This window comes from Carica papaya, chromosome 6 (assembly GCF_054855325.1).
Source record: "Carica papaya isolate Zhongbai chromosome 6, ASM5485532v1, whole genome shotgun sequence".
Lineage (NCBI taxonomy): Eukaryota > Viridiplantae > Streptophyta > Magnoliopsida > Brassicales > Caricaceae > Carica > Carica papaya.
In genome coordinates this window covers 14126048-14153188 of record NC_142314.1, presented here as the reverse complement: position 1 = coordinate 14153188, position 27141 = coordinate 14126048, and the positions used below count along the sequence as shown (strand labels likewise).

Below are 27141 nucleotides of genomic sequence, written 5' to 3'. Positions count from 1 at the left end.
TCAAAAGGCAATGATTACAGGGTAGACAGACTTCGGTATGATTGCTAACATGGCGACTTAGAAAGGCATAATTAGTTGCTGCAAAGATTAGAACCGAATGACACCACATACGAAACCAATGATATCTATGTAAACACAAGAATGTTCTGTTTTTATGGTGTGATATTTCCAACCACCCTTCCACACTTGGGCCAAATCAAGCATTCATGCTGAGACAAAGTAGTGGGCGATTGAGAAGTTAAGCCAAATGAAAGCATTTATATGCACAATTTCTATATTTCACCAAAAATATACAGTCCAGCTTTGGGTGTGAAAGAAAGCATTCTCTGTATGTGCATTGCCCGTGGAAAAATACAAGGGACCTGGGGGAATTTAGATCGTTATCGCATAGGCACATACAACTGGGATTTAAAATATACATATACATAGGGCGAAAAACACATCAGGCTCATTCCTGCCTGCAATTGATTGTGGTACAAAAGCTACTCAAATTTGGGCAGCATACTCAACCTTCTAACTAGAAACCCTCAAAATCTGCTACTCCACCAAGCTGCAAAGCAAGAAGACTATAATCTATCTTACTTGTTAAATAAAAACCCCTTCTTCTTTCCCTTTCTTCTCTCACTAGCCTGCAACATTCAACAAGAGAACCTTTAAGAAACAAATAATTTCAACGGCACATCCACGCTGAATATACTCTTTGGAATTTTTTCAGAAAAGCGATAATCATATTTTATTTTGCATGTAGATGTTTCCATCCCCATATTGTAAATTTATATAAATGCTTACGAAGAAAGTATGACATGATTAAAAGAAATGAAGAAACAAAGGAAAGTAGACCATATTCTACTTGTATCTGTAGATGAAAATGTGTCCCAAGTAAATACTTTTGGGGATGTTTCTTCCGATTGTTATGGAGGGACTGGGATGCAGAGTCTTATATTGATTTTTCTGTATGTTTTTTCTCTCTAGTTCCCTTTTAAGGTTCTGAACCATGTCTTATCCTCAGCATTTATACCCCTCTATTTTCACTCTATTAATACTTATTTTCTCACAAAATATCATACTCTTACTTAAATCTCTAAATAGAAATGTCCCCAAGTATACTAAACTTAAGTTACATGATTATAAACAATATTAAAATAACAAATTCATCATAACCAAGACATCACAAAACTTAGCTAGGTATTAATGAAAATATACATTCCTACTACCTGCTATTACATTTTGAATAAAGCATAAAAATAGCATTCTTATTTCCTCAGAAACCACATTAATTCCAATCAAAATAACTTATCTTATAAAAGAATGTGATATCTCATCTGTCTCAGAAAACAGAAAAAAATTAAACAAAATAAATGTCCTTCAATCCTTCCTTTTTCCCCCTTCCTGGAGTACCATTTGTGTTAGTCAGCCAAACAATTCAATACCACCTTCCACAAATAGAATCACCATTCACTATGTTAACTTTTGAGGACGATAAAAAGATATGTTTTCATTGATCTACTTCATGCTTCTTCCCATGTTCTCACATTCTAGAAGGAAAGACTGACTTAGGGACAGGGGAAGATCTACCATACTCTTCAATCTTGTTAGTTGATTCCCTAGCATCCTAACTCAGGGTGTATAACAAACATGCACTGCAAGAATAAGATCTCTCTTTGACTGTTTATATATATTCTTTTGAAATAAAAAAGGAACTCTGTTTGAATGTATATTATGAGCATACGAGGCAGTGGCTTCATTTAGGGAAGCCACGATAGCCTCAGCAGAAGTGAATTTCCATCTGATTGTTACTGTTAATGAACATGAATTGCACTGCCCAAGTGGTGTCATTAAATTTCCCTTCACTTGCAATATGGGGAAGGAGTGCATTTTATCCCCCGTTGCTTTACTTATAGTAGTCTAAAATTAGCATCTGTTGAAGAAATGAAAAACAACTGACACTGTTCTGTAACAAATGAATTCCAGAAAAAATGTAGAAGTCATTTGCAGACCAAGTTTTTAAATATAAAATTATTGGTTTGCATATGAATTCTATAACTGCTCATTGAATTCGTTTGTTAAAATGTAGCTTGAACATGTCAATGCCATAGGAGCTTTCAGATGAGACAGCAGCTGAGCGATGACTCCAAAAAGACCAAAACTAATATATAACTAATGAATGGCACCAACATAAAATAAAAGGTCCAAAAGATTGTTTCATTTAGCGTGAGCTTAAGATATCAGATTTACATATATGGAGAACCTATTTACCTTTTCTTTTAAGGAACAGGTGCAGAAATTATCAATCCAAGGAAGAAAAAAGAATTCTAAGGTTTTAAACAAATGATCATACCCTCAGCATAAATAATCTCAAGGTGAGCACGATTGCATCTCTTGAACTGCAAAGATGGAAATTGAGTTACAAGAAGAATAAAAAGATATCAAAATCAGTCACCATGAAATGACCACCTGTCTAAAAATGAAGTTTATGACTGGAAAGCATGCAACTATGGAACTGCATACCCACCTATATATGCAGGCGTGTCAACTTGTGTGTACTACACATTTATATGAATACATGAATATATCAGTTGAAAGTTAATTAACATGCAAATTCTCCTTTACGACTTAAAAAACATCAGTTCTACAGCAAAAGAAAAAAGGAAAAGTTAAAGAAGTATCAAGCACAAAAGAAAATCATCAATCATCCATGTTCACTGCTTTGCTAAATTTAGTGGAAGTCTACATCAATCAGGTCATCACGGAATTAAAATTTCAAGATTTGCAGCTGACAAGTAGAAGAAGCTTCAAAACTTACCATGTAATATCCGTTGAATTATTATCAACGCGTAAGAGATGTTCAAAACCATTAGAACCAGTTATTAGAAGCTCCGTTGCTTGCCCATATGGAATTGTAACCTAAGGAAACAAAAAAAAGACAAAAATAAAATATAGTGTGCGAACAGTTGGGGCACCACAATAGCTAACGTAAGAATATATTAGATAAATATTTGCAATAAAAGAATTGATGTAGGATAAAGAGAACTTGAAGACAATGCCTAAAGATAATTTATTAAGAACAAAAGTTGAAAATCTCGAATCTCAACAATCAAATTGGTAATTCAATAGTTAGTTGTATAATAATTACAGAAATATTCCATCAACTACTAAACTAGGATACCAATTTATAAACACCAAAATATATTTAATTCTATGTAGCAATTCTACTAGAAAAGAAAATAGCTAATTACCTCAATATTATAGTATAAAGAACTAGAAAAGGAAATTAAATCTGCTTCTTTTCATGTAAAACTTTTTCAAACGTTTATTCCTCTTTATTGGTTCTGCACTACAGAAGTTATCGAAATCAAATGGCTCATTGAATAGGCTAAGACATCTTATTAGTTTACGGGTTTCAGCAGTAGTTTATTGGTCGACCTGCCAGTTAAAAGAATATACACAAAAAAATAGTAAAATTAAATAAATTACATTATTAATAACTACTAATATATAAAATATGAGTATTGTGTTAAATATTTAAATTTATCATTACAAAACAAATAAAGATAAAAGAAAAGTCAAAACGATCAAATCTCATCATCTAAATTAGTTTATTTTAATTGAATTGACTCATTTTAATTAGTTTTTGTCAGTTTTCACTGACTTTTTAGGTTTATTTTATGTATTTACTAAACCGACTAGCTAAGTTTCCAGTTCATGGTCAGACCGGGCAATCCGGTCCGGTTTTGATAACTATTCGAGAACAGAATTGGAACATAATATTATTGAACCATATGGTTATGGAAGAAATGATTCTCAATTGATGTGTTTGCTGTATCGTTGGATATGAAATAAATGATTTCTCTATTCCCTTCATGACAGAACTAGTGAATGGACGAAGTACTGAAGATTTCACTCAGTATTCCATATAATCCTCTAAAAAATCAAATGGAAAAAGGGGACGAAAATATTTTTCTGATAAATATGGATATCCTTTAAACTGACTCTGTGTGCAAAAAGAATGCAATAAATGAGGTTGACAATACAGCAATGAGAGGGAACCAACTTAGTTCAATCCACCCTACCCAAACATTTCCAAATATCGGCACCCACCAAGATTCCCAAACTCAAAATGATTAATGAATAAATTTCTCGAAGAGCAAATTTTCAAGATCAACTCAGCCTAACAATTCTATCCACAGTTTATGATAGCCAAACTCCACAAAAATTATCATTAAGATTAAGCAAGTAAGAAAGCATACACTAGTAGTCGCTGAAAATTTTTCAGTGACTACAACCCCACTGTTCCTGCTACATTTGATACTATAACCTTCTCTCTTAATGGACAATGTAGCCGGTTCCCATATATCAAGATATCCAGCCTGTCAAGAAGAAACAGTATCAAAATTGGGATACCACTTGAAAAGAATAAAAGCCATGCTCAAAAGAGAACCAGAGAATCCGATGTAGAACACATAACAGGGAAAATATTTTAATGAAAAACCAGACAGAAGGGAAACAATTGAAATGGAAATCATACCGGTAAGGAAATCTTATATGAAGCATGACCGCTCTGAAGAATTTTCTCTATGTGATTCTGCATTTCTGGGTCTGCAAGAAACAAAACAGAAAATATTGTAACAGATAAAACCTCACTATGATACACCAGCAGCTCTGCACCTCATCCTCCCCGCCCCTCCCCAACCTCATCCCTTCTTTCATTTGCACTAAAAGAATAAAGAAGAAGATGCGAGAAATAGTAATGAGGTTTGCAAGAATTTCTTTTAATTCCTAATACCATTATCCATGCATTAGCACTTCAGAAACTGAAAACCATTAATCCAAGTAAGAGAAGAAATAATATTAGTTAAGAAGCAGAGTGGCAAAGCAGATATTCTTTTATTGAAGGAAACATTTAAAAATGCATACTGCACATACTGCTGCATGCTCACTAGTCTTTATGATACAGTCGAAAGATGCTGGAAACAATTACAAAAATTTATGGTGAATGATGATAGCAATTAATGTGCAAGTAAGACATTTTTACAATTCAAAATTTATCAATAAATAAAGCCATGCACCAGAAAGATAAAGACTTTTTGGAATTCAATTCAAAACCTAAAGTAGCATGGTAAACTCACCACAAGTGATCTTTCTGTGTTCATTGGCAAAGACCTTCACAAGCTCTCCCTACAGTGACACAGAAGGAGAAACTCTCACTCGTTTATAGTTTCAAATAAAGATATTACTATGTTAAACTTCGATATTATAATAAGATCCAGTCGTCGGTACATGAAAATAAGTTCTCAACTCGATTTAGATATAAAGATTGTTTTTATCTCAGAAATTCGATCCAAACATAATTATTGATATTCTGCTTTCCTTTTACTTTTTTGGAAGAAACATGTACAAGTGCTCTGTTTCCATTCTTTGGCATGGATAAAAGATATTCTTGTCCCAACAAAAACAAGCATTTGTAGTATTAGTTATCCAACAAATTACATTTGACCCCTTGATATTTGTTGCATTATATAGAAACCTTCTCAATTTTTAAAACTAAACAAAAAAACTCTATTTTGTAAACTATTATATACTCTGGACCTCTATTATCTATTTTATAAAAAGAAAATTGACAGAAACACATGTCCAGAACGTTTTATAATACCATACCTTTTTTTTATCTCAAAAATATATATGGGAATTACATAATTAGTAAGACAAAATATTACAGAAAGTTGATACAATCATCAAAAACAAATACATAAAGAATTTCGTGTTTTACTTTTTTTTAAAAATAAAAAGTTTGAAGTATATATTCATATAGTATCAAAATGGGTACCAACCATGAACAAAGATTTACATTCTTGTTAGGGTATCAATGACAAACCCAAAATCCTCATCTCTAGTCATGTCAAGCCCCAAAAATGTTGACCCAAAAAAGTAAACCACCTATCTCTTAATCTATACATCAAATCCTTTTTACCCTCAAAAGTTCTAAAATTTCTCTCTTTCCAAATAACCAAAAGCACAGTCAATGGAATTAAACCAGTACAATTTTGTGTTTTACTAAGGAAATATTCAGGTTTCTTATAGGTGCTTTAAAATAATTTTAAGCAGAAAACAATAAGCACCATAGTCCTAATCTCTTACAAGTGCTTATTGACTTGTCCTATTAATTTACTTCTTTTGCCAGCATACACAAAATTCTCATATTTTTTTTAACTAAACACTTGACTGCTTTTAAGTAACTTGAAGCATTTAGTTAAAAAACTTAAAAACAATTTATTTACCTTCATGAGGCTATTTAAGTAGATTTTAAGTATTATAAGGAATTAGAAATTTCTAATTGCCCAGTTATTAATGCTACATTTTCCTTACTAGTTGTAACTATTGACCATGCAAAGACCATTAAGGATATATTAGACAAATTCATAGACGATTAGCCTGGAATATCCAGAAAGTTTTAATTTGCACATGCTTCTAGATAACGGCAATTCATGTACTCGAGACATTAACCTTGCTTTCAAAGACCAAAATGCATATTACAGCACCATACGATCGCTATCACGTAGATATATAAAAAACATATATTAACATATTCTTATATGCATAACATATTCTTATATGCATAAATACTCGTCTCCATATCAAGGTATATGATCGTTTGGAGAGCCTAAGGTGATTATATAAATAGTGACCCCTAAATGTTCTACCCAATCCTCTTTGTGGTTCATAACTAAGTAGCTTGTGTGCATTAAGAAATAACAATCACAAGATGCCATGTACTTCCAGGTCATCTGCTCCAGGTGATGATGTTATACCCCATAGATTGGGGCCACAGCTAAATGGTAAATCCTTTCTTATAAAAGAATCATAATTTACACTGTAATGATTAATTCCATGTTTGGGAAGAATCTATGGCATAAAAGAGAGTGAGTATTTATATATCTTGAATTCCCACTTCATTTTTGGGAAACTTAGAAGGAAAGTTTTAGGGCTTTGAGAAGAACAGAAACCTCATTATGTTAGGTTATCAACCACTGGATCCAAAATGTTCAACCTTTTGGTTTGGAGGTGATGAGGAAGAACTTTTTGGGTTGTTCCTCATTTGAACTCTATATTGGAGAGCACCTCAGATGTTACCTCTTATCAATAAGTTTCCACAAACTTTCAGGTGAAATCCCAACAATTACCATTCAAATGCTTTATGATTGCATACCCTTTCTGAAACCAAAGATTGTTTATACTCATGGTCACCAACTCTGACAGGAATACTATTTTGGTGTTATGTTGAAGCATCACCTTGACCAGGAATTTTGAAGCTAACAAGACAAAGCAGACTTACCATGACAGAGAAAATATTAGAAAAATACAAGGGACAAAAGCAAAACAGGCCCTATAAACCAGAAAATATCAATTATTGGAGAGATGAAAATAATACAAGTCCAAAGAAAGAGTGAGAGCCAATAGTAATATTATTTAACAAATACCTTGCGTTTCCTGTTATCAAGAGGCTGGACTTCAATGGCAAGGTATGTATCAACATCATCAGCAGTAACAAGATAATTTGGTTGTTTTGCTCCTGTCATCAGAAACTTAATCTAAGACCAGTATGCAGTATGGGAATGATTAGACCAAGGAAAATTCAGAAAAAGCATTTATGAAATGAACAACCAAAGTACCATCAATGTAATTGACAGATCCATCTTCCATGTGACGTACCCACTGCATACATGATAACAAGGTAAAGATTAAACATGTGTGATATAAACATCTGACAGAAATACTCACAGTATAAGATTAAGTTGAACCCAAATTGTGTACGTCAGCAAGCACATGCAACAAAAAAAGTGGAAGTCAGCATCCTGAAAATGCACCTCAAAATTACAACTAGTTGTTCCATTAATTGAGTATCCACACGCCTGGAGTTCACGTCCAGGACAAGCTTCCCCTGAAATTTGTAGACCTTCTATAGCAGGTAATGGGTCATCTTCTGCCGCTGTTTATGATAACATATAGAATTTGAGAAGGCTGATGAAAGCATTATGAATGTCAAACTAAATCTTATGTCTGGTAATGCATTACCCTCGGAAAAAGAAGATGACGGTTCCTCAAGAACAGGTGGTAAGTAAGGAGAATACGAGGAGCTGGGATCATCAAGTGTAGATTGGTAAGGAGAGTTTCCCGAACTCCAATTGTTTGGAGGTTCTCTCTCATTCGGGTGCCCTTCCGCATCGAGGTCATCCATCTCACTATTGCTGACAGGATCACGAAATGTTACTTGCTTATTGGTATTATCTTCACTGTACCTTGTACCATAAGCTTCAGTCCGAGTAACAGCAAGCTGTGCAGGCATATCTTGGGGTGCAGAATTCCTGATAAAGCACCAAGACACTAGGTCAAATTTTCACCAAAGACATTGACATACCACCAATAACATGCGATTCTTATGAATTAATAACAATTCGCAGAAAATATTTAAGAAAAAAGGCACTAAATCTTGCCATTTATGAAGAATTTTATTTGTAATAGTGAAGAAAAAAAGAACTTCTGAGAATAAGTTGACCACAGATAATAAAGATGAAACTGGTAAAGAAAGAGGCTTAATCAAAGAGAGAAGAATGCATTCCTATTGAAGAATCAATCAATAATAACAGAGAAGCTCATTGCACTTTAGTTATGGAAATCTGACATTAAATAAGAAATAAGCACCAAATTTTGAGGACCTGAAATAATAGAAAATCTATTTATTGAAAAAGCAGAAACATTCAATAAAGAAGAATAAAGGGCAATGAAGCCCATGTACATAAAAGAAGATAAGTTACAAAACAAAATGTCTAAAGTAGTTAGAACTCCTCCATTGTCTTCTAAAACATGACTATTGAATCAAAAACCATATGAAGTCACATCCAGTAATCTGGATTGAAGCCTCTAAAATAGAACACAATCAAGGAGATTGCCAACTCCAACATTGACCAGACAAAGAACACCATGAAAGGAGATGATTAGCCATGTTGAAACTCTTCTTGCAAAGATAGTAAAAAACTGTTAGAATTCATTCCAAACAAGTGTCCCAAGAGAAGAAAGCCACCTAAGCAAAACTTCCATATTCTAAATGACCTTCCATGAAGAACACACTCACCTTCCCCAATTTCTTTCCCACAAAGATTGATAGAAAGACTGCACAAGAATTACCTTCATACAAGTCCAACCCACGTTATCTTCCAAATCTGTACTCGCTTCACTATTACATAATTATCAAAAAACTATTCAAGCTTACTCCTAATACTGGTGTTGCCCTTTTTTTGAAATAAATTACTGGTGTTGCCTATGAAAGCCAGGTTCCAAACAACAAGCTGTTTGTTTGAAGGAAGACACACACTTAGAAAGGTCATTTTGTTCCCAGAAATAGCAAAGATGTCCAGCAATATCAAAAGATACATCCCCAAACCAAGTGATAGTTCCCAAACGAAATTATAGTCTCATCAGAAAAAAGAATGATTCAAATAACAGAGAAATCTTTCCTAAAGCTCATTCAGCCAAACTCCTAGATTACGGTTTTGCTATGAAAAAGCAAAACCTTGGTCAAACACCTAAATCAGAAATGCTTTCAGTTAAAAGCAAAAGTTTAATTTGACTTTTGATAAGGGGAGCATATGAAGCTACAATAGATGCTCCGGATATAATTTCTGCTAAACCAACGAAGTGCCTTCATTGAATATATACAATACCTTTTCTAAATTTTTTCATGAGTGATTTATATCCTTAGTAAGTTTTTTTGTTCCAACTGTTATTATATAAATAGTTAATTATTAAATATTGAAAATTATGAAAACAAATCAAACAATTAAGAATTAGATTTTGTGCATACTAAATAAGTCACACATGAAAAATAAATTATCTAAAAATTTTAAAAACATAATATAAAGGAGGAAAAAATTCCAATAAAAAATTTATGATAATGTTTAACTCGTTTGGAACTCACTTTTACTTGTCTCATTTCTAGTAATGTTTTTTATAATATTTTACATTAGAAAAAAAAAAGCTGTTACAAACAAGAATGAGAAGACATGGAACCCTCTAACCAAAACAAGAAAGTACAAGGAGACAAAGCAAAAATATCACAAGGAGATACCAACGTAAAAGAAAATCAAAGAAAACCACTCTATCCGAAAACATGTGTGGGGATTGAAACTGTTGCTAAAGCCTAAAAGCACACAGCAGATTCACTTAGAAAGAAAGCTGAAAAATCTAATTCCTTTATCCTTGTTTTGGATTCTATAGAATGAGAGAAATTCTAAAGCTTTTGAAAATAAAGCTAATAATTTGTATAGTTTGAGAGATAAATGGTTGCATTATTTTAGATTTTTATTGTTAGAACATGACATAATTAGTAATGTGGATTTGAGCATGTCATTGATTTGTTAACTACATTTATAAAGCTTTTGTATTAGGGCGGTACCCTCAATTGTTTGGTACCATGTTAATATAAATTTACACTTTTTATTTTAAAAAAAAAAACACACGGCAGATAAATTTTTGAGAAGTGCTTAAGGCAAAATTTCTCCAAAAGGAAGCTTAACAAAAGTAAAATCATAATTTTTTATTTTGAGAGGATATTCGTAATACCCTATACATATTCAAGACACTTGCAATCACATTGACTCTCTGAGCATATGCTGCTATCACATAAGTTCTATCCCCGAACTCAACTCTCTTTTTCTTATCATCCTTCGGATAAAAGACTGAAATAGCTTTCACTCCAATAGAGAAACATAAATCATATAGCTAACCAATATGATGCCCCCAGAATGGAGTTCATCCTTGCCAGTGAAAACCCAACATCTTTGGATAAGAACTCATGCACTAACTGCCACCAACATGAGATTTCTACAAAAACAAAACCAACCAAAAAAAAAAAGAAAGTTGTAATTTGCACATTCAGTCTATAGTACCAGTCTCCACTGGACCAGACTCACCTGCTTGTAAGAGGCGAATACCTCCCAAACTCATCGGTATCAAGATTCTTCCCCACAACACCACTCAAGCCACCTTGATGATGACCATGTAAATCCCAATCTGTGCCTGTCTGAACATCAGAAGATATTGGTATCTTTCCATGGGAATATGCTTGCTGAGGTACCAATTCAAGTGCATTCTTGTTCTGACAAGACGAAAAGCAACGCATTTAAGAAAACAGGAAAAAAGCAATCAGGATTGCTAAGGGTGTAAGATCATACTGAAATTGTTAATCCAGTGACAACTGAAGGAGACGGCGACTGTGGTGCAAAATTAGAGTTGTTTACATCTGAACGCCAAGGTGCTAACTGATACTGAGACTCCTTAAGTTTTGACTGGGACCAGAGAAACAATATAATCAACACAATCCATTTATGGCGGAATTCAGTAGGCAATGCTGCAGAACCCAAGTTAAAACTTAACTGCAATTGAAAACAAAAACAAGATGCAGCAAATTAACATTAAAAACCCCATGCCTGTGACATACCTCAGTAAAAATAAGCTTTTCCTGCAGATGTTTAAAGAGAATCTGCACAAGGGAGAAAGTCCAAGTAAATATCACAAATGTGAAACAAAGCAGCTTCAGTTGCACTAAACATATTCAAAATATATGTAGCAGGGAACTTCATTTACCGTTTATTTCCAAGTAAGCTTAAATTTCATACTTATCCATTGCATCAAATGAGAAAATGGAGAGAGAATAGAAAAAGATAGAAAGATGGTCCAAGAGAGCAGGAAAGGGAAGGAATTGAATACTACCACTCAAAAGCTCTGGGTTTCCTTTTCCTCATGTATAGGGGAGAAAGAAAAAGTAACAGTCAATCAGAGAAATGATGACACAGGTAGTTACCGACCATGACAATCATATCTAAGAAAGCCTTGTCAGTACTAGCCCTTTAGTACATATTACTGACAAAACAGTGTAAATTCCGTCAAGTACCCAAAGTTTCAAATCTAAATATTTAAAACTGATGACTGCAAATTGCATTTAACATTAAAATTTCAGATTCAATCCAAAACCTCTTGAGAGCGAACAGCATCAGATAGCATGTGATGTGACAATAAGAAATATCATCTGGACCTGACCTTAACATTGCTCACAATCGACTGAGCATCAGCAACTGGTGGCTGCAAAGAATACTCCGCAAGAAGAGGCAGCAAGGATGACACAAATGTCGTTCTCTCTTCCTGTGCAGCCTGAAACAACAGATTGAGGAAACCTTAGCTTTTACTTGAGCTTTCCTATGCTCAGAATTTATTTAAGTTGAAAAAATGTTAGAAGTTGGGGATATCAAAATCAGTCATGACTAAGCATTTTTTTTTGGAAGGGAAGAAAAAGAAATAACATTAAAAGAGCACCAAGGGTGCCACCCATGTAAAAAAGAAGACACCGACAGAGAGAAAATCAACAATATTCATTCCGTCCACCATAAGGTGACCCCTATACTGAATACAAAGATAGAGATAGGAATCAGGAAACATTTTTCCCGTTGCTTGGTAGTAGGAATATCATTCTGTGGAAAAATTTCATCCTTAAGTGAGCCTCTGTCCACCCAGTAACCACTCAAGACAAACTGAGGAGGTTGACAGCTGAGTACCAAAGGCTTCTAATTTCCAAACATGAAAGGAAGAAGAAGCTATATGGCTTTACATCCACTAAGACAAATAAAAAGCACCTATTCACCAAAATCTTGCCCCTCTTCAGAAAAACACCAATGGTTAAAAAACTAAAACCCACTCTACCTCCCAAGAGAAAAAAGCAATCCTACAAGCAGCCTTATGAAGATATAATTTAAATTATAAATAGTTAAAATACTAAAATAAGAGTAAATTCTTTGTAAATACTTTGTAATTTAATAATTATTTAGATTTAAAACCATAATTTAAATCATAAATAGTTAGATACTCATCCTATTTGGAAAATTATCACTTTGGAAGCACTATAAGTACCAGGGTAATTTCCCTTTTCAGAAGTCTAGTCATTCGATAAAAAATTCTCTAGAACTTTTTCAATCTTTTTGGTTGTATGATGCTACCAAACCCTCATATGTGATACTTAAGGCTTGATACATAAGAAATCAAAAGTGCAATATTTATATCCTCAAATTCCTATACAGTCAAATCAGTCTCCAAATCTTTGTACATTAATTGGTACTGAAGCTAGAAATTCCTACTCCGAAAATCTCAAACCCCTCATCCAAACAAATTCCACCCACTCGGAAAAGAAAAAAAGAAAGAACAAACAGAGAATACAAACCCAAACATCCATCAATCAGTAGGAGATGACTCAAACAACTACCACCAAAGATCCCAGACAGCTCCAACTAGCACATCTCCAGTGCTTCATTGCAAAATACAATCCAAATAAGTGCCAATCACTACCACAAAAAGTCCGCTGCATCATTAGATGATAATCGTTGAGGCCACAACACCTCTCACTGAACCCTGATATGTGACCCTTATCACTGAACGAATCAACCACCAAAACCCATACATCCTCCAATGACCGAATGCCGTGTGAACCTAACATTGGTGTAATTTTCTTCAAACTGCATTTGACTATACGGGTTCATCCAGGCCTCTTCTAATTGTGTTTGAACCGATTGATCAATCGCTTAGACTAAACTGATTCATCCATAGTAGTTTAAACCTCATCAAATCTTCTTTTTATGCAAAAAGAAACTTTATTAAGAAGAAAAGAATGATAATTACAATTATGTAGTATAAGGCATCCTCCTCAAACTGTCAACAAAAAGAACACAAAAACAATCATGCTAGGTGTCATTGATTGACCTTCCCTCCCCAACACCCCCCCCCCCAAAACCAAATCTCGATACAGTTCGGAGAGGCTCATATTCACAAATTGACCATTGAGCCTTAGCCCAAGAGATGCCTGAAAAAACCTCTGATCCCACAAGTCCCAAGGTGAAGAGCATCTATCATTGAATATTCTTCAATTTCTTTCCAACTGAATACTCCACAATCCTGCAAAAATGTCCACTCTCCAGAGTGGTTTTGCCTCCTTCCTCACTCCTATCCTTGAATATAAGAGCAAACAAAGCAATCCACCTAGTGGCGAGCAACACAAGGGATCCCAAACAGGCCCAGTAGCCTTGACCACAAACTACAACCCATATCACAATGCAGAAAAAGTGAGCATGTGTTTCTCCATTCTGTCAACACAGAAAGCAAATGATCAGAGAGATAGTGCAATTCAGTCGACACTTTCGCAGTAACTCATAGGTACATAAGCCTCTTAAGAATTTTTGTCCACACAAACACCTTAATGTTAGAGGGACCTTAATCTTCAATAACACATTAGCGTAAGGAATTTGGGAGGTAATAGTGTTTAGCCAGGTGGTGAAAAAATGATTTGCAAGTATATACACCATACGGATATAAACACCACCATCTATAGTCAAGTGTCCGTGTACGGTGATAGGTATCTAATGCATGTAATAAAGCAATCAAATCTTCGACCTCTTATCAGCCAACCCATGAGAAAACTGGAAGTCCCAGCCAACAACATCATTGTGGGTCACGACAAATGAGGAAACGAGTTCATGATGTCTAGTGGATATGTTATATAGACATGGAAATTGAGCCATCCCTCAAGAACATCCCACCCATTCCAACCACCACTATCGATATTCTTAATCATCTTGTGACAATAAATTAGCTTCTTGAGAAAAATGCAATAAGCATTTAGCCAATGATGATATATTCTTAATAACTAGATTCCTAACACCTAATCCTCTCCGATCTTTAGGCTAACAACAAATTCCCACTTTACTAGATGACCATTAAACTCTCACCTATCCTGCCCATAAAAATCTCCTTATACATCTCTCAAGTCTCTCTACAACATGTAGATGCTCCGAACAAGAAAAAAACATGTATATGGGAATGCTAGACAAGCTCACATGAATAAGGGTGAGCCAGCCTCTCAATGAAAGAAGACCTGTTTTCCAACAATCTAACCTCTTAAACACTTTGCTAAGTACCTCCTCCCAAAAATTCCTCTTAAGGTTACCTCCTAAAGCAAGCTATGTAATTCACCAATATAGTTCAGTGCCACCAATGACCTCAGATAATTCCCTCAACATTTCGTCCTCCATGTTGACTCCCATTACCCCAATTTTTGCAAGGTTTACTTACAAATTGGAAACAAATTCAAAGATTTGCACTACAATGAGAGTATTAGAAATTTAATTACTATTATGGGCCAAAATTATAATTATATCCTTTTTTTTAATTAAAAGTAGTAACATTGTACTGCTATAAGCAACAGAAGTGCAGAGTAAAAAAGAAACATGTACAAATTATTTACTGTTTAGTTCTCCGTAACAAAAATCTTCCTGAAAGACTCAAAATAAACCGGAGGATGACCCACTAGCAAAAATTCAAGGGTCCTAAGCAATCTATTCTTCAAAACATCAAAACCCATAGTGTCAAATATTATAATTATATCAACAGCAAATTGCAAATGTGCTACCCCTTCTGTTTCTTATCTTGCTACCCAACCCTCTGTTACTTCCATGCCCCTTTGCAACATCCTGTTGAAATCCACCACCAGAGTAAATAGGAAAGAAAATAATGGATTTCCTTGTCTTATTCTTCAAGATCTTGTTAACCACTCTTGGGTTTGGCTATTAACCATTACTGCAAAGGAGATAGATGAAAGACACCCCTCATCCATTTTATCCATCTCTCCCTCGACACCTTTTCTGCTAGAACTTCGAACAAAAACCTCCAATTCATTTTATCATATGCTTTCTCAAAATCTAGCTTAAGCACGACTCTTAATTCTTTATTTTTCTTAATGTATTCTCCTACCTCATTTGCCACAAGAAAAGCATAAAAGATTTTCTGTCCACAACAAGTACACTCCGACTTAGTAATATACTATCATCTGATACCTCACCAAGCCTCAAGAATAGCACTTTGGTTATTACCTTATAGATACCTGTCACTAGGTTGATTGGTTGGAAATTAGATACTCTCTTATTAGACCTATTCTTCTTGGGATAGGGTAATAAAAATGGAGTTCATGCCTCTACCACATCTATTTAACACTGGGTCAAACTAGTTTCCAAGTGATTCATTGATATCTCTTTATTTTTACATTTAGTTCCGTCACAGCCATGCTCTAGTGTCCACTTTTGAAAAATTGAATATCTAGAATATTACGAAAAAGAATGAGTCGCCAATAACAAGGTAGACTCAATAGATTTTCATGGTTGTAGTTATGTAGAAAAAAGCCCTAAAATGGAGAAGGATTATTGGCATCAAACTAACATAAATCAGATTCTAGTTAGCAGTGGAACAGAAGCTAAAAATCTTACTTTTTATTACAGAGTTGTATGAATGTAGTTTCAACTTCAACTGGGGAGCATCTAAATCTTCCAAAAGAACTACATTCACAACCTTTCGGATTATGGGTAGATAACAAATTAGCATGAGAACTCAAAAATTTTTTGTTTCTTTTCAATGTGATCCCTACAGCGATCCTATTCTATGTGATGTCATCCCTACGAAGGTTACACAATTCCTCCTTGGCCACCCTTGGCTTTTACTGAGATGTTCATCATAGTAAGAGAAAGTGCATATTCTTTTTCTTCTGGGAAAGAAAGAAAGATTATTATACAACCTAAAGAGGCATTGGTATAAAGAGGTGTACAGGAAAAGAAAAGAACTACATTGAGAAAGCAGCCCATAAATCTAAAGACATTGTTAAAGTGAAGAAAAAGCAACTCCATCTTATGGCGGACAGAATCCAGAAGAGACAAATAATCTGGAATTTGTCATCTGCAGAAGAGACGCTTGAAGGTGGAAGGTGGAAGGTGGAAAGTGGAAGCTGCCCATCCGAGGCTGCTGAAGAGAAAGAACCTTAGTTGTCTTGACTGCCTTAGTACCCTTCTCATAGTTAATAGAGCACTTCCAAAATCAGCTCCCAACTTCTTCCCCCTCTCTTATGTTTCTCAGGCACCTTCTCCATGCTAGCTCACTCCACAAGTTCCTTTTCCTCCAATTTCCTGAACAGCTCCCACAATCTTTTTTCCAAACCCTCAAAATAAATACCCACAAATTCACTAAAAGCCTATGCCAAACTCACCTTCCAATTCTCCACCTTATTCACTGATCTACCACCACTAGAGATGCCCTTGGAGTTAGGTGCAAGAAGGAGTATATAAATTGAATTGGGTCTAATCAAAGTGATGGAATGCACAACTCATTTTCATGAGAGCCTTGATGGCTTCAGCTTCTCTGACTCAAAATAGCTTTTAGTGTCTCTTTTAGAGAAAGATGGAGAAGAGAAAGAACGATATGAGGAAGTAAGACAGGTGTTCAATGACCTGATTCAAATATTTAAAGATAATACCACACACATTCTAATCTTGTGGACTTTTTACACCAGCTAAAGTTGAGTCTTATGTTTTCTAGGTTTCACAAGTAATAATTCGCCTTCAACCATGACAACTTAGGCTTGAATATCGCATTGGGGGAGCCCAAACTGTAATCTCGCTCCGGTAGTGCATGATGACACTCTCCTTAGCCTAGTTGACTTTTTAAGAACCAAGGAGATAGCATTGGCCTTCACACTTTGAATTGGTGGAGGTTATTGCAACACCTCAGCAAAGGATTTAGGAGGCCTACTTCACTCAACCTTCACTACCAGCCTCATCCATATGTAGGGGCATAACCCATTAACATAACAAAACTTGCACTTTTGTCATCCTTGCTAAGACACACGTCAAGATCAAGGATGTCTATTTGTTGTTCAACTACATTGGTTTCCTATGACCTTTCCTTATTTTGAATCTAAAACACGCCATGTCATTGATAGGAACAGCCTTCACCAGCCATCAACCCCATGCCTCCCATAACAACATCCTGCACTAAGCTCCCTAACCTCTAAAATGCTGCCTCTAGAATTTCTTCTCAAAGACAATGACATGGTGCAGTTTGCATTTCTAAGGCACTTACTAAAGTTGTGCCCTCTGACACCAAAAGAAATATATATATATATATATATATATATAAAGCCCTAAACAACAACTGATCTAGAGGTCGTAAAAAACGAACTAGAGCTTGTTGCAAAACCCATTCTCAAATGATACCAAGATAATTTAGATTTTACCTTTGAACACCATGTCTGAAGAAGTCCCTTCAATGACCAGAAACTTTTTGAGAGAATTGATAGCATGATTTTTTTTTAGATAAAAAAACAATTAGAGTAAGAATATAACACCAAGGGAGTGCTGGCCCTATACAAAAGATTTACAAGTCAGTTAAAACATCAAAAACCTTCCCAAAATCATCCCACCCATTTACATCATGCCCCAGAATTAGAGACCCAAATGTATACAACCATCTAACTCTAATTCTAACAAAGTCCCACGCACAACCATTAAACGTTCTATTGTTTTTCTCTTTCCATACCACACAAAAAATAATTAAAGGAATAATTTTTACAACAGTAGACTTTTTCCCAATCCCATCTCACGCCCAAAGTTCATTTTTCACTGATCCCCCAATCACCCAGTTGATTCCCATTAGGCTATACACCATATTCCATAAACTATAGGTCACCGGACACCAAAGAAGGAGATGATTGCATGATTCAGCAGCCTCCATGCATAAGTAACAACCATTAACCGTAATGTGGCCCCTTTTCATCAACTTATTAATAGTAAGGATACATTCCCGACCAGCTTTCCAAGCAAAAAAAAAAAAAATTCTTGGTGATGCCTTGACTTTCCAAACCTGCTCATCCGAAAATTTCATGACGTCACTATCACTAATGGACAAGTGGTTGTAGTAGGACTTAATTGTAAAGATACCATCTTTCTTGAATGTCCACATAGCATTATTCTTATGAGTTTCTGTTATGTTCCCTGATTAAGGATTGAGTCACCGGGTGGTTAACAACAAAGCCGTCTTCCAATAAAAAGTTAACATCCTTATTCTTATTGCGAGAGCAAACTATTTTATGAAAATAAATTACAACTCATCAAAAAGAGCTACTACCTTGGATCTTGTTAAAGAGAGATTCAATCTTATAATTTAAAATCATATCTGACTTATCTTTATTAATATCAAGTATACCCTTTTATATAGATGGTACAATTCTTATCTAGCAATGTTAATCTAATTTGGAATCTAAATCTAATTAAGAATACTTTACTAAAATATTAGAAATCCTACACTATTTAAAAATCAAATACTAATAGAAAATATATATTATTTAGGAATCTAATACTAATTAGAATTCCAACTATTTAGGAATCTAATACTAATTAGGATTCCATATTTAATTGAACGTCAATTTCCTATTCTTGTTGCGCTATATTTGCATCGCTAACATTAATTCCGCCTAATTTTCAAGTTTGTCCTCAAGCTTGAATTGTGGATATATCTGCCTTGTTGATACTTTCTTATTACTCAGGACCAGTGTTGCACTCAATCTCGATCCAAAACAGTTGTTTACATTGGTGACCCGAAACAAACGGTTCATCGCAGTTATAACACAATCTCTTCAATCTTTTTTCTGTTATCAGTACCCTTTTAAGTTTCTTTATAAATGAAGAGGAAGTGTTACCAGATTGTGGCGTGAAGTTGCTACCCTGTGGTGTTTTCTAAATTGAATTGCTAGGCTTAATAACAGACTGAAAATGATTATTATAATTGTATTTGGTCATATCCCACAACTGTTGTTTCCTTTCAAAATCCCTAACATACTCATTGCGTGCATTAGAGTGGTGGACGATTACATCTCAACTTCCAACCTGATTGAATCTACTAGACTCGCAGTAAACATGTCAACTTGTTGGTCTTGCCGTACTTTATGGGCATAGGCCAAGAGTCTCTGAAACTGTCATATATTGTCCTCCACTGTGTCTGTTTGTTTCAAGCTGATTAGCTCTCCTAATGAATTGTTCTGCAGGGACACACCAAACCACAATATGCAGAGTTCAACAAACTAGCCCCATGACATCCTTGTCTCCTCCTATTGCAGTTTGTAATACTAAAGTTGAGCATCGCCTAACAAGTGGAAGGCTGTCAATTCAACCTTGTCATTGTTAGTCGTTTTTTGATTAATAAAAAATTGTTCGCAATGATGGAGCCAAGCCAACGGGTCATCCAATCCCGGTAGGTGGGAAAATCAAATTTTGTATAATGAGGAACCCATCCGTTGTTATGGGAACTGATGTTAGATTCTTCGCGCCCTGATTTAATATGTCGTTTTTTCCCTCCCTGATTCTTATTTGAACCACCGTTATCAGTTTTTACATTATTAATTTTCTCTTTTTCTTGGACTTGGGCGGTTTGGCCAAGAAGAAATTCTAATTGTTGTGTGATTTGGCGCAAACTTTCTAAATTCTGCAACTCTTCACGTAAACTTTGGTCGCCCATGGTGTCTTGCTCTGATACCAAATTGTTATATTCTCTGATTAAGGATCGAGTTATCAGATGGTTAACAACAAAGTCGTCTTCTAATAAAGGGTTAACATCCTTATTCTTATTGCGAAAACGACCTATTTTGTGAAAATAAATTACAGTTCATCAAAGGAAGTTGCTATCTTGGATCTCGTTAAAGAGAGCTCTAATCTTATAGTTTACAATGATATTCTGACTTATTTGTATTAATATCAAGCATAACCCTTTATATATAGGTTACAATTCATATTTAAGAATGTTAATCTAATTTGGAATCTAAATCTAATTAGAAATACTTTACTAAGATATTGAAAATCCTATTCTATTTAGAAATCAAGTACTAATATAAAATATATATTATTTAGAAATCTAATACTAATTAGGATTCCAACTATTTAGAAATTTAATACTAATTAGGATTTCATATTTAATTGAACGTTAATTTCTCATTCTTGTTGCGTCTTCTGTATTTGCATCCATAACAATTTTCAAATGCACATCAGCAAGAACTTCAAGGAATCTAGTAAATTCATCAATCTTCCAATCATTAAAATTTCTATTTAGATTTATGTCCCACCCGCACCTCCCATCCACCCCTCTAAACACCTCCTCCACCACCACATTCTTTCTAATGGCTAGGTTATAAATTCTAGGGAATTAGTCCCAAAGATTGCCCCTCCCACTCCACTCATCCTCCCAAAATATAATGATATTGCCCCTCCCAAGCTTCCATTGGATACCTTCCATGAACTGAGACCTCCCCATACTAATCTCTCTCCATAAACCTACCCCATGAGGCTAGTAATCAATCTACTGCTCCCTCTCCCCACACAGTCCCCCCACCTTGCCCCAATAACCCGACACCACAACCTCCCCTCCTACGAAAGAAATCTCCATATCCACTTCCCTTGTAATGCCTTATTCAGCTCCACCGAAGACTGGAGACCCAAACCCTTACACCTTGGTTGTTTCACATCCTCCCACTTAACCAAATGATATTTCGACCCCTATCATCACTCCCCCATAAAAGACAACATTGAATATTTTCCAATCTCTTAGCAATTTTCACAAGCAAAGTCATAGTAGATAAAAAATAGATAAGAAGATTGGTGAGAGTTCTTTTGATAAGAGTTAATCTTCCACCCTTGAAAAGAAAATTCTTTTTCCAGCCCGCAAGCTTTCTCTCAAATAATTCAACCACCAGATCCAAGGACTTCACATCTTTATACTTAGCTCCCAAAGGTATACCCAAATACTTAATAGGCAGCTGTACTGGCTATTTCAAAAAAAAAAAAAGGCAGCTGTACGGGCTTACACCCAAGGATCCCTGCAAATCTGGCACCAACACCCCTGTTACCTGATTGATAGCATGATTTTTCAGTTGGCAAAGTTGACCGAGGAAGATAACAAGGGCAACAAGAACTTTTCTCGAAAACTGAATGATTAGAGTCTATTACAAAATATTGAAGTTTGTTTTTAAAAAAAAAAAGTATTAAAGAGGAATATCTATAGCTTCTATGAGAATATATTGAAGCAACTTTTATTTGATTATCAAATCCATCACTAAAAGGCGGCCTTTGATAGGAGTAAATTTGTCGGATTGGACACTACAAAAGTGTTTAGTCCTCTATTTGGTACCAAACAATAAGGATCAAATCAATACAAGAAACAAACAAATCTTTTCCAACTTCTACCACAAACCTAAAATTATTAGAAGACGAAAGTACACATGTTTGTTTTTTGCTTATTCATAAGGTAGCACTTGACAAGAGCAAATTCGTGGGACTACACACTATAAAACTGTACAGCCCTATGTTTATTTTTAACCCCTAATCCTATACATCTGAGTTTAATTTGTTATCTTATACTAATTGAATTAGGTAAAAATTGATTTCAGAACATATAGTAATATGTTGTCAATTTATTATCCTATAATAATTGCAATTAAGAACATTATGTTATTTATTGTTTATTGGTCACCAAACTTCTAACAAATTAAATTTGTCCGATACAGTCCCAGTCCCATACCAACCAAACAAATTACTATACCTTGTCTTATCCTATGCTATCCCATTCAATCCATTATGTTATATTCGTTCATTTTAACAAACACTACATAAAGGATTAGCAAGCATAAATTGCATAACAAATAGTTGCGCGTCAAAATAATTGATCAATAACTACCAGTCAAATGGAGAAGGAGCAACAAAAGCAAAAGAAAATGCTATTCCAAAAAAGAAAAAAAAAAAATAAGAGAAAAGACGTGATGACGAAATATACGATAAAATGCATGCAGGTTGCAAATACCAACCTGAGAAGAAGTTTTATTCTGTCATACTCACAAAGGAAGATAAATAGTACCTGAAGTGCGTAAGTCAAACGGATATTTTCTTCAATAATGTCCTGTCTGTATGAGAGAGCTTTTGATGCAGCATCAACAAGGTCTTGTTGCTGTTGATCAAAGGCCTGGAAGACAGAATCAAACAGAAGACTCCTTCAGATTCTCTTCCAAAAAACAGTTAAAGAAAAAGAAGAAGAGCACAAAGAATGGAGAAGGGAGGAAATGGTAGTGAACCAATAAAGGCAGAAGTAAAAGCTGCCTACCAGCCGCATATATGAAATGCGCTTTTCCAAGACATATTTTTCATTGCGAATCTGAGCTTCCTATATATTAAAAACAAAACTAGCAATCAGTTAATTACATCAAATTTGGTAAGCACAGAAATGATTACATACATACAACAACCCCAGAAGATAATGACCATAATTTATGCAGATTTCACCTTGATAGAATAGTCAGCAAGATGCTTCCGCAACTGCATAATCTCTTCTTCGTGTTCCCGAATCTTAAGAATGAGATCCTATAGTTATACAAAATAAGGTCCACAAAACCTCAAAGCTCCATTTAGCAGATAAAAAACATTTTCTAATTAAACTTTATAAATCCATATATGTCAACAAAAAGTGTATTGTATGATCCTCAAATATAAATAGAAAAACAGTTTTCTAGAAAATATATTAAAATAACTTTTATTCTTTCAAAACTCATTTCATATTTTCACTATTGTTTTCATTTTCATCTACCATATACATTTTCATGTATGAACATATATTTGGAAAATAAAAAACTATAAAATATTCACGAACCAAATGGAACCCAAATTTTCTAAAAAGCACATCTTCAAGAGGCATGCAACAGTACCTGCTTCCATATACTGCTGGTGTTATTTACTTCAGCCATAGGCATCAGCCCATGCCCAGATGAATTATAGCGTTGATCATATTCTCCCTCTATTTGATGCCTAAGAAAGCAAAAACAGAATATTCTCTGAAATTGTACATATCCTTTACTCAGCCACTTGAAAAGAACATAAATAAAACAAAAAACGCTGAACATACAAAGACTTTTAGGACATTCTTTTATACAAATTGATGGCACAATTAATGTTGACTGAAAAAATTAAGTAATTTAACTAACACGGACCATTCATCTATACCGTAACATCAGCTTGTAAGTGATTTCTTACACAAATCTTTGAACATGTAGCAACTCATAGAATAACATACGGGCGCATAAGGTGATTATTGTTATTTAAACCTAATGCCTAATATAGACGAGGCACATGGCCAAAGTGCTCAGCACCAGTTTCCTATTCCTAAGGAACTTGGGTACAAGCCCTTGTGCAGGGCATTTACTGTATCAAAAAGAAAATTTGATTCCCAGTACCTGGTAGGAGAGAATGCTGTTGTAGATGGAGAAGATAAATGAAAAAGGCTAGCACTATCTACAGTTGCCTTCGATGCCCCGTTGACCTTTCCACTTCCAGAGTGGCTCTCAGAATGATTTTGCACAGCAGCAGCATCATCACTTAAGTTCATATCTTGGCGGACAACAAGCGTCTGTAATGAATCAGTAGTAGGTGTGCTGCCCATGTTCTTAATCTTATCATGTTGACTACTAAGAGAAGGAACTGCTTGATGAACTTCATAAGGTAAACAAACATGCTCATTCTGTTTATCAAAATGGTTAGGCCTTCGAGCGATTGGCTCATCTAATTTCTGCAAAACATCACAATGAAAACAAAACAACAATGCAAACAGATTTTTGACGGTGGTGAAACATAGGAGTTGCCAATTGATTCCACAAGGAGGGAATCTTACAACACAAAGATACTCATTTTTTTCACTTAATTAACCAGCCAAAATAGGTAAACTTACAAATTTTTCCAGTTCCTGAATTTTTTTCTGAAGCTCAGACCTTAATCGATTATTCTCTTCCACCTGTAAGGATGAAGTCAGAAATATCATAATATCTTAGGAAGGAAGAGAGATACAGTGTGATATCAGTACAAATACAAAGAAATGGACTTGTATCAAGCATTTTACAACCAGAAAAACAGAAGAAAACCTTTGCACAGCAGCAAAAAATAAATATTTGAAAGATGTATGCGTGTCAAAAACATATGTTCTACACTTCTGCTAGTAACTTCAGTGCAAGTGCCTTTGATTAGCTCTCCAGCAGAGCTGTTTCTTATAAACATGGATATTAACCCAAACATAAAAATAAAATAAAATTGCATACTACAGGCTAATTACGATGTCAATATGCATGTTACAATTGCAGAATATCTCGCGGCTCTTAACAGTACAGCCCACTCACATTCTTCTTTACTTTTGGTTCTCAAACCATTAAAGCAATCCACCAAACCAAGAATTGGTAGTAATGGTCGTTTAATAAAGACTCCACTCCATGAACCTACTCAATGCTCATCGTTACTTAAAGAAATGGGTTTTTTGCGTCATTAAGAATAAAGGATATGCCATGCACGAATAGATTAATAGCTGGTAGAAAAGAAAGTTAACTAAGACCTGTTGCTTGATGGTGGCCTCGGCAGCTTCAACGGCTTTCATGACCTGAAATAAGCTGTCGTTTTTGGCGGTGGAATCGTCGGGAGACTGAGGGGAATTGTTCACCGTTAACTCCGATAACTTATCGGCTAATTTCTCTTCGTGGCCGTTCTCCATCTTCAATCTTCTCGCGAATATCTAAACGGAAATAATCAATCAATCAAATTCAACCAATCTGCTGCTGATCCTCCCTAGGGCTTGCAATTCCATTCCCATTTCATTCTAAACCCGACTCTCACAACTCCGCTCTGGCCGTTCTACCAATCCCAAAATACTCAATTAACTATTCCGCAGTAATATTTACAATCGCTACAAATAATGAAATCTAACCTCGATTAAAGATGTGACACAGTTACAGTAGCAAGAAACGAACAAGAAGACGAATAAGGTAGACCTAATTTATCTTATTAAAACCAACAAAGAGAGACGATTTAAAAACACGACATCGAAGAGAGCAGCATCAGTGACAGGCTAATAGCACATGAGAGCCGACGACACGTGATAAGAGAGTGCGTGTTGATTAAGGAATGGAGATTCATGATAATTACATCAATGACAATAATTATACAGGAATTATACAGAAGAATGATATGATGAAACGATACCATACGCGTGCCTTGCTGATCCTTGGTCTCCTACTCAAATAATTCCGCATACCCCTCTTCTTTCGTCTTCTCGCGTCACTGACTCCAGCTAGGGAGGGTTCGAACCCCAGGATAAATTACTGGTTCTGGTTTTGTCCTGTAAAGTTTAATCATGTTCGAATAAAGAACCGGCGAATTTTATCTAAAACATTAATAGACACTGTAATTTTATATTTATTTATTTTTTAATTATTATTTATTCCGTTGTTAACAACTTTTGTTAATTAGCATGATTGATTACCATTTAATTATCATTATTGGGTTATAATAATTAACCTAACAATGTCTTAATGCCTTTGCCATTTAACTGTAGACTACTATTATTATTCTACATTACATTATATTTATATATAATATATAATAATATACTTATCTATATGTGTATATTACATATAGAAATATTATATATGATATTATATATAATACTATACACATATTAATATTTATTTGTATAGATAATATACATATATCAATATATATTTTATTTTTACAAAGAAAAAATAATAAAAAAAATAAATTAAATTATCATTCTTATATATAATATACTAATATTACATACAGAAATATCAATGTAAATATATACATACATTATAAGTTATTATATGTAATATATGTATACTACGTATAGAAATATATATTATGTAATAATATATTATATATAATATACATATCATATTTAAAATAATATATAAACAATGGAGTAACTTTCCAAATTAATTTTTGGTGTTTAATACTTAACACAATTTTATTACTAATATTTTTAATTATGATTTGATCCTGGATATTTTTTATTTATTTTGAATATCAAACTTCTTTTAATTCTTAACCAAAAAAAAAACTAAAATCATTAGAACTTAGATAATTAAAATATATTTTAAAAAATAATTTTTAATAATTAATAAATTAATAATAAAAAAGTATTTATATCATTATCAATCTATTAATTTAATTAATAGATCAAAATTATTTTTTAAAACATTCAAGTTTGCCTTAACAATTTTTATTTTTTTATTAAGAATATAATTAAATTGAATATTTGAGATAAATAAAAAAATTTAGAAATCAAATTGTAAATAAAAATTATAAAAAATTATGACAATTGTCAAACTTTATGAACCAATTTGGTATATGTATATATATACTA

The 27141-nt window shown here is 34.3% G+C and overlaps 1 protein-coding gene across 6 annotated transcripts; it reads right to left on the bottom strand.

The window, feature by feature from the left end:
* Positions 1 to 238: 238 nt before the first annotated feature.
* Positions 239 to 26120, bottom strand: LOC110826304 (uncharacterized). Of its 6 annotated transcripts, none has more exons than XR_015812910.1 (22): positions 25964 to 26120; positions 25315 to 25491; positions 24664 to 24726; positions 24173 to 24504; positions 23648 to 23747; positions 23229 to 23306; positions 23050 to 23109; positions 22807 to 22911; positions 12091 to 12201; positions 11492 to 11533; positions 11226 to 11339; positions 10965 to 11149; positions 8071 to 8360; positions 7863 to 7984; positions 7668 to 7710; positions 7476 to 7567; positions 5127 to 5175; positions 4526 to 4596; positions 4316 to 4367; positions 2804 to 2904; positions 2339 to 2384; positions 239 to 629 (listed from the first exon to the last, which is right to left on the bottom strand). XR_015812910.1 is itself a non-coding variant. In XM_088206664.1 (22 exons), exons 1-22 carry the CDS (start codon positions 26006 to 26008, stop codon positions 579 to 581), a joined length of 2397 nt encoding a protein of 798 aa, XP_088062790.1. In that variant the 5' UTR covers positions 26009 to 26120; the 3' UTR covers positions 239 to 578. The 6 variants fall into 6 exon arrangements, 5 of the variants coding, with proteins under 5 accessions (XP_088062790.1, XP_088062795.1, XP_088062791.1 ...); XM_088206664.1 differs by having other exon boundaries at positions 4248 to 4367; XM_088206669.1 differs by having other exon boundaries at positions 4248 to 4367; positions 10965 to 11074.
* Between the last annotated feature and the right edge of the window lie 1021 nt (positions 26121 to 27141).

Bases quoted from the DNA above. Each gene is read 5' to 3' on its own strand.
- LOC110826304 (XM_088206664.1), bottom strand. From the start codon at position 26,008: ATGCGGAATTATTTGAGTAGGAGACCAAGGATCAGCAAGGCACGC. The intron at 24,505-24,663 runs GTAAGTTTACCT...GATGTTTTGCAG, and splicing joins TTCAGGAACTGGAAAAATTT to AAATTAGATGAGCCAATCGC. The intron at 7,985-8,070 runs GTAATGCATTAC...TATCATAAACAG, and splicing joins GTCATCTTCTTTTTCCGAGG to CGGCAGAAGATGACCCATTA.